Source organism: Sorex araneus, chromosome 1 (assembly GCF_027595985.1).
Source record: "Sorex araneus isolate mSorAra2 chromosome 1, mSorAra2.pri, whole genome shotgun sequence".
NCBI lineage: Eukaryota > Metazoa > Chordata > Mammalia > Eulipotyphla > Soricidae > Sorex > Sorex araneus.
In genome coordinates this window covers 359,232,118-359,240,138 of record NC_073302.1, presented here as the reverse complement: position 1 = coordinate 359,240,138, position 8,021 = coordinate 359,232,118, and the positions used below count along the sequence as shown (strand labels likewise).

The 8,021-nt window shown below is 42.5% G+C and overlaps 2 protein-coding genes across 3 annotated transcripts; both read right to left on the bottom strand.

Annotated features, from left to right (window-relative positions):
* Positions 1 to 766: 766 nt before the first annotated feature.
* On the bottom strand, positions 767 to 4,357 carry LSM5 (LSM5 homolog, U6 small nuclear RNA and mRNA degradation associated). 2 transcript variants are annotated; one of them, XM_004606903.2, is made up of 5 exons: positions 4,251 to 4,357; positions 3,393 to 3,488; positions 2,769 to 2,796; positions 1,712 to 1,784; positions 767 to 1,036 (listed from the first exon to the last, which is right to left on the bottom strand). In XM_004606903.2, the coding sequence occupies exons 1-5, from the start codon at positions 4,294 to 4,296 to the stop codon at positions 1,004 to 1,006; spliced, it is 276 nt and encodes a 91-aa protein (XP_004606960.1). In that variant the 5' UTR covers positions 4,297 to 4,357; the 3' UTR covers positions 767 to 1,003. The 2 variants fall into 2 exon arrangements, with proteins under 2 accessions (XP_004606960.1, XP_054997427.1); XM_055141452.1 differs by lacking the exon at positions 767 to 1,036 and adding an exon at positions 1,054 to 1,610.
* A 1,388-nt stretch (positions 4,358 to 5,745) lies between these two features.
* LOC101537909 (60S ribosomal protein L23a-like) lies at positions 5,746 to 6,078 on the bottom strand. The gene has a single exon (XM_055128613.1). The coding sequence runs from the start codon at positions 6,076 to 6,078 to the stop codon at positions 5,746 to 5,748; it is 333 nt and encodes a 110-aa protein (XP_054984588.1).
* Positions 6,079 to 8,021: the final 1,943 nt, after the last annotated feature.

Sequence of the window (8,021 nt, the reverse complement as noted above, 5' to 3'; positions counted from 1 at the left end):
TAATACATAAAAAATGTTCATTAACATTTTTTTCCCAGTTTTGGGGCCATACCTGGCTCTGCGCTCTGGGATCACTCTGGCAGGATGTGGGGGATCCTACAGGGTGCTGGAGTTACAACCTAGGTGAGTTGTACGCAAGCAAGCATTCTGCCTGGTGTGCTCTCTTCAGCCCTGCATTTAAATTTTAACAGTCTTAAAAGCTGCAAAACAGCATATTTGGGATAAGCAAGTTTTTACAAAATATGTAATGAAGACGTACTGAAAACGTTTAATATAAAGAAAAATATATTTAATTCTCTGGTTCTATAATATGCATGTATTACCTGTACATCTTCTGAAGTTTTTAATATATTAAACAATTCAGTAGAAAACTTCTCATGACAAAGCATCTTTGAATTGAATTTTACAATTTTGTAATTTCAAGTTTAATATAATTTCACATTAAAAATTGAACTTGGTATCATTTTGTTTGAAAATAATCATGTAAATGAGGAAGCAAAAAAGCATGACAGTTAAGCAAATGACCAAAAAAAATCACAATTTTGGGGCTAGAGTGATAGCACAGCGTGTGGGCATTTGCCTTGCCTACAGCCAACCCAGGTTCAATTCCCAGCATCCCATATGGTCCCCAGAGCACCGCCAGGGGTAATTCCTGAGTGCATGAGCCAGGAGTGACCCCTGTGCATCCCCAGCTGTGACCCAAAAAGAAAAAAAAAAATCACAATTTTGTTCCACTGATTATTATAGTATAAAAAGGAAGATGACATTTAACCAAAAACACCTTTATTTTAGTCTACAAAGAACAAACAATTCCTTCTTTCTAATACAATCATGATCAACTTACAAAATAGGCATTTACATTTTTAAAGCATTTCCCTTCAACGGGAAGCCTACCTTCAATTAAATCCAAACAGTGAAAATTTTTTGTCTTTTATTTTTTTAAAAAAGCATGTTTTATTGAATTATAACAAAACAGAATCTAACATATGATAAGAACATCCATTCATACTTCAGGTCCCTCTCCTCCAGGAACCAGCTGCAGGAGGAAAAGGAACTCATTACAACCAATACTAGCAAGACCCAGCCAGCAACCTTCATGCTAATAGCCCCACTGAAAGAGCTCCTCATAAGGTCTTTCACCTTTTTGCTCCTCCCTCACATTCCTATTTTCTTCAAGTCACTGCTGTTTACAATTCCTAACATTTATAGTCTGAACAATGATTCATAACAAAATAGAAGATTAGAGAGCCTTAAACACAAACTGATCTTTAAACCTAACACATCATCCTCATAGCTATAGAATCTTAACCAGCACAGAATCCCCTTTTTCAATCTTTTTTCCTTCTTTTCATGGTGCCAGGGATGAAACTCAGGGCTCCACAAAGACAGGGCATGTGCACTACCACTGAGCTACATTACATCCCTGCTCACACTAGTTCTTACACTGAGTCATAAACATTTAAGTCAAGTTCTGCAATACCTACCCTCAAAAATGGATTCTGGGGCTAGAGTGACAGCACAGCGGGTAGGGCGTTTGCCTTGCATGCGGCTGACCCAGGTTCAATTCCCAGCATCCCATATGGTCCCCTGAGCACCACCAGGGGAGATTCCTGAGTGCAGAGCCAGGAGTAACCCCTGTGCATCGCCAGGTGTGACCCAAAAAGAAAAAAAAAAAGTTCCCATCTAAATTAAATTACTTTCCCGGTCTTACCATTGTTATGTTATTTCCGTTTAGCAAAATCTGATCTAATTTAGTAATTCTTCTTCCTTCCGGTGTAATTTCACTGAAATAAAGTATCGAAAGAGTTAGGATATAACAAACAGTATTACTCAAAGCCAGTATTTTATTTTCTAAAAAGAGCACGATTATATATAAATGAATGTTCAATTAAGCCGTGATAGCAGATTTTCAGAGGTACACAGCACACAACATCTGATAGAATCCTCCCCAAAGCAACAGAGTAAACCTGACTGGTCTCAAATACATATCCACAAGGACTGATCTTCACTGAGACCTGCTAAGGAGACCAAAGGTAAAATGAAATGGTTTACCAGTACTTGGTGCTAATCCCACCAATAGGCACTGTAGCACTGTCGTCCCATTGTTCATTGATTTGCTTGAGCAGGCACCAGTGACGTCTCCATTGTGAGACTTTGTTACTATTTTTGCCACATCAATACACCAGGGGTAGCTTGCCAGGCTCTGCCATGCAGGCGAGATACTCTCAGTAGCTTGCCAGGCTCTCCACCAATATAACTAACCAATTTGACTTTGAAAAAAGAGATGCCAACTATGTATCACTTGTGATCCCGTTGTTCATCGATTAGCATGAGCGGGAGCCAGTAACATCTCCATCCATGCCTGTCACATGCTAGTGTAGCCCAATGGCAACTGCTCGCTCCAGGAACACGAAGAGCCTCAAACCGTTCATTCAGGGTCTTAACGAAGAAGTCTGACCATCTCATAGGTGGGTGGCCATGCGTGATCTTTATAATTTATATGACTGGGCCACCATTTATACTATGTCACATAGTTAAATGCACTTAATGTTAGTTTCTTGATTTGACCTGAGCCCTAAGATTCCTGGCTAGTGTATGTAAATATCTTTAAAATCTGTTTTTAAACTAGCAATTGGTACTCTCAAGAGTAATAACCCTCTAATCCCTTTACTAGCACCAGTTGATAAAACTTTACTGAGTTGATACTAATAAAATTGCATCAAGTTTTTAAAAAAGATTCTAGTTCTTTAATTTTTAACACTACTCACAATTCAGTGACATCTTCCAGTACCATATCTGAAATTCTGTGTTAAGAAAATAAACATAAACATACGAAGTTGAATTTATCTTAGCTTCTACCTTTTTTAGTTTTCAATTACTAAGTTTAATACAGGGCTCAAATTCAAAGTAATTCACAGAAAACGTTATCTTCTTTCAGTACACCTCTTAGAAGACCATCAGCAAATTTCCTTTGGGAGCCGGGATAATAGCAGACCGGGTAAGGAAGGTACTTGAAAGGCACTTGCCTTGCACGAGCATGGAACCTGGGTATCATTCCCCATCACCCCCATGTGGTCACCTGAATTAAGATTCCAGGACTAATTCTTGAACACTGCTGGTTGTGGCCCCAAATCCAAAACAACAACAAAACCCCCATGATCAGCAAGTTTTCGGAGGGAAAAAATTCCTCAACATTAATCAGTACCACTACGGACTGCTATTGTTGTTGCTGAGGTAGAAGGGATGTGTATCTGGCACGAGGGTGAAACCCAGGACCTTACACACAGGAACAATCTATGATGCTGAGCAACTTCCCCTCCCAGCACCACCACCCCACCACAATTTTCATTTCTGTTCTTAAATAAGAAAAACCAGCACTTTGGAAAGGATACTGACGAAGTCATCAAATCCTAAAAGCGTGCCAACAATTTCCTTATCACTCTTCATCACAATGTGAATTCTTGATCCTATACATTTGTCCACAAGCTCTGTGGATACATATTTTTATGAGGGAGGAAAAAAATCAATTTTACCCATTCTTTCACCCAACATTTGGGCGCTGGCTCACAGCATACAACTGACCACTTCAGGTTTTTAAACCCAGTTCTCTGCTCAAACACTTAACCAGAGACCGTTTCCCCTGTTCGGCACTAGCCTCCTTAGCAATGGGGGTGGCGTGATGGTATTTTTGGCGGCTGATTAACTTAGGCGCCCCTCTCAACTCTCAGTGCGTGAGGACAGAGACGGGGGTTGCTCGTTCACCCTACGACCGCTTGCAGCGTCCGCTCCACAACGGGCCTGTGCCACCCGCGTGTCGGGCAGAGAAGAGAGCGTTTCCATTCGGGCCCGCAGCACACCCCCGGCGGGGCGTCTGGGGGCCAGCCCGGGCAGGCGGGGGGTGAGCCCTGGCCAGCTCCGCCCCGCAGCGCGGCCCCCGCCGCCGAATGCGTGAACCAACACAGAACTCGGGCTTCCTCTCTCACGGGGCATTCCAGAATGCGGGGCTTCTCTCAGACACCGGCGCGGGTGAGGGCCCCGAGGCGTCGGCCGGGCGAGGCATCGCCCACGAAAGCCGGCTTCGGGGGAAGCCGCTGCCCGGCGCCACAGAGAACGGCGCGTCCTGACCGCGGGCCGCACCTGAGACGTCGGGCTCCACGGCGGCCTCGCGCCCGAACGCTACACTTCCCTCCCCCGGCCACCAACCCGAAACGCCAGCTCCCCGCCCCGCCTCCACGGGAGACAACGGTTACCTAGGGGAAGCAGCTGCGACGGGTTAGTGGTAGCGTTAGCCGCCATGGCCACGCCGGAAGTGACCTGCGCTCCACGACGCCGAGACGGCGGGTTTGAAAGAGCGCGCTTCCGCCTTTGTCTCCGCCCCTCCGCGGCAGGCTCGACCAATCTGAGGCCGAGCGGACGATTGGGCCAGTCCTGTGGGATCGCTCAGTCGACTCCTTTTCTTGCACTGAGAGTGGGGAAGTATTTTTCAGGCATACAATAGACTGCGATTTCCACAGATACCATCTCTCTTCTCCAGGTTTCCAAGACATTACAGATATCCTGTTGTGTGAATAACTTATTCCTCTAATCCGGAAGGCTTTGCAAAATGTAAAAATCTGTAAATCGCTTTTGTTTCCATCTAAATTTGCATCTCCTCTCAATTCTAGATCTTTCAGCCTGCATAAATTATTTAGGCTTTCCCAATCGACCCATTCCTTTGCCATTTCGTAACATTTAATTAAGGAATTTACTGCTTCTTTGAAAGTTCCACAGAATTGGAAATTCACAATCAGCATTTAAACAGTCTTTCCATGATATAAAACATTTCTTTTAAATTTTTATTTAAGTCGCAGTTCTTATATCTGACAGTCTGTTAATTATAGACATTTTGTATTCATTCTTTCATCAACTTACTATCTAACATGCTTATTACTTAACAACCTATTATTTGACAGGCAACCACCAGATGTCACTCTGAGGTAGTCATCACGCATATGGAATCCTTAAAGCCTTTATATGGTTTGAAAGAGAAAAAAAGCCTGTTTTGTCTCCTTTTCATTCTATCCCAGAAACTTAGGCAAATGTCTAAACAGGAAGTGCCATACAGAACATCATTCATTCATACAACCAAAGAATAGTTGTAAAGCACACATCATTCATTTATTGAACAAATATGTATGAGTAGCGCCAAGTTTACAGGCATCTTGCCAAATATAACAGTATTTACACAATCTGTAAACATCACTGTATAGCAGTGTTTACACGATCTTTTGCATTACAGGAACTTAAAAAATGAATAAGTCAATTGGCACGTATTATGTACAAGTGCATGAGATATAAAGCAAAGAAACCTTTAAAGTTTCAGGAACCCTGGAGATTTAGGTCTGAGTCAAGGCAAATATCAGTGAAAAGGTTCAGAAACTTTTAGTTCAAAAGGCTTCAAAGTAAGTCCTTTAGCTCAAGGTCCCCTAGAGCTCAGTGACTCCTAAATAAGAGTTGGGCTATTTTTTAAAATAACAATGTGACTTTTGTTCTAAATATTGAGCATGAGCATCTACTCTATACCAGGAAACTTAGAAATACATTCACTCTTTTATATAGGAATATATATGGGATTAGCCAGCAGTTTAGTTGATCTTAACTTTGTTGTCAATACCCAAGAAGCTAGCCAAACATCAGGCTAGTCTTCTTCCCTCCTGAGTCTAATCAGGTTGTTGACCTTGGCTCAATCAATGTCATAAGGCTTCTTCAAGGCTGCTTAACCTGGTGCTTGTTGACCTTGAAATCCACAATTAACACAAGTTTGTTATCTTCTGTCTTCTTCATAGCTGACGAAGTGGTCAGAGGGAACTTGATGATGGCATAAGGGTCAAGCCTGTTTCTCCTGGGGGTACTCTTCTGAGGATACCTGTACTGTCTTCTCAGTTGTGGTGTTTTGTATCTTCGGAAAGAGAGTGATGTGCAGATCTTCTTTTTGTGGCTGTGGACACTTTTCGGTGCTGTTTTCTTGGCCTCCAAAGCTTTGACTTTGGCTTCAGCTTTCAGTGGGGCTGGGGCTTCTTTTTTGGCTTTCAGCACCATCTTCCTACATTCACTACTTATGATCCTTTGAGATAGGTGCTATGATAAAATTCCTCATGCTTGGATAGGATAAGTAACATGTCTAACCACTGGCCACATAACTTGGGAAATTTTTAAAAAAGGATTTACAGGAATTCTAGTTTTGGAAAATGAATAAGGATTGACTAGGAAGGAACTGCATTCTAAGTAGAAGGAACACTGTACAATTGGCATGTGTCCACCTCCAAACTTCTCTTGCTGCACTTTAACTTAATCTTATTTACTTTCTCTGTTTGACATAGAACACTAAAGTCTTGGCAAAACCTAAAGAAACAAGACTATCTAATATGGTCCTAAAAAGACAAAGTGACCTCTCATTGATAATTGGGTTAGACAAAACTCTCTCACATTGTTTTCATAACTGCTTTGCTAAGGCAGTAAATGCATTGCTACTGTTTTTGTGGAAAAGAACAGCAAGAAGAAACACATTTCTCATACCTATTCGTTCTTGACATTTGCCTTCAGGATCAGCAGCAGAGCATAAGACCTGTTACAAGAGGGGGCCAGTGAGGTAGTACAGCAGGTAAGGCAAGCACCTTACACTAGTAAGGCTGATCCAGGTTCAGTCTCTAAAACCCCATGTGGTCCCCTGAGCCCACTTGGAGTGATCCCTGATTCCTTCCTTCCTTCCTTCCTTCCTTCCTTCCTTCCTTCCTTCCTTCCTTCCTTCCTTCCTTCCTTCCTTCCTTCCTTCCTTCCTTCCTTCCTTCCTTCCTTCCTTCCTTCCTTCCTTCCTTCCTTCCTTCCTTCCTTCCTCACCTGGCAGGGTTTATTCCTGGCTCTGCACTCAGAGATCTCTCCTGGAAGGGCTCAGGAGACCACATGAGGTGCTGGGGATAGACCCCTGACTGGCCACGTGCAAGGCAAGCACTACTGGTTATACTATCCCCTTGGGCCCAGAATTTGCCTTTCTGATGTACAATGCAGCAGACCAACATTCAGCTTCAATGCTTCACTTCCCAATTTTTTTCCTTAAAAAATAAACCCATACTATAGTGACTTTAATGTATTTAGGATGATTTACTCCTGAGTTCTGATAAAATTCCACTCATTCCACTCATTCTACTCATCTTTCAAGACCTTATTCAAATATGACTTCCTATATGAAGCTTCTCTTACTTGTAAACACTCATTGCCCTCCAATAATATGAATGGCTCTCATATTGGTGTGTATTCTTTTACAATTATCTTGGAGGGTGTTACCTATCAAAAAAAAACTGAAATCATTTAAAGTCAAGCATTTTGGTGGTTCTTTTTTTTTTTTTTTTTTTGAGGGGAGGAGGTAAGGTAAGAGAGTGTTGGGGCACTCCTGATTGTCTGCTCTGGGACTGCTTTTGGTAATGATAGGATCAAACACAGATAAGTCACATGGAAGAAAATCACCTTACCTGCTGTACTATCTCTTTGACACCCCAAATCAAAAGTTTTAGTGGCCGGAGCGATAGCACAGTGGGTAGGACACTTGCCTTGCATGCAGCCAACTTTGGTTCAGTCCCAAATGGTATTGCAAATGGTCCCCCAAGCACTGCCAGGAGTGATTCCTGAGCAGAGCCAGGAGTAATCCCTGAGCATCACAAGGTGTGGCCCCCAAACCAAAACAAAACAACAACAAAAAAAGTTTTAAGAAGTTGAAGAATACAGAGCTCAACTCCTTTGATTTCAGCTTTGTTTCTTAGCCAATCAGGATTTTCCCCCTTTCTTCTCCCTTCCTTTATTTTGTGTTGATATCTAGAGTTTGCACATGGTTGTGGTGTTCACACACTGAATTGCAGTGCTCATTGGAGATTTTGTACTTGCTAGGGGACTGGGGTTCCTATTTTGTGATGTGGAATGGTGCTGGGGATTGAATTTAAAGCCACCCTTATGGCTTTATTCCTGCAATTGGCTTTATTTCTGCAAGGCAG

What these genes read in the sequence shown, in the direction of transcription:
- LSM5 (XM_055141452.1), bottom strand. Translation starts at nt 4,296, where the DNA reads ATGGCGGCTAACGCTACCACTAACCCGTCGCAGCTGCTTCCCCTAG. An exon ending in GTCGCAGCTGCTTCCCCTAG is followed by an intron (nt 3,489 to 4,250) that starts GTAACCGTTGTC and finishes ATGTATCCACAG; the next exon opens with AGCTTGTGGACAAATGTATA. An exon ending in ACGGAAATAACATAACAATG is followed by an intron (nt 1,611 to 1,711) that starts GTAAGACCGGGA and finishes CTCTGCACTCAG; the next exon opens with GAATCTCCCCTGGTGGTGCT.
- LOC101537909 (XM_055128613.1), bottom strand. Translation starts at nt 6,078, where the DNA reads ATGGTGCTGAAAGCCAAAAAAGAAGCCCCAGCCCCACTGAAAGCTGAA.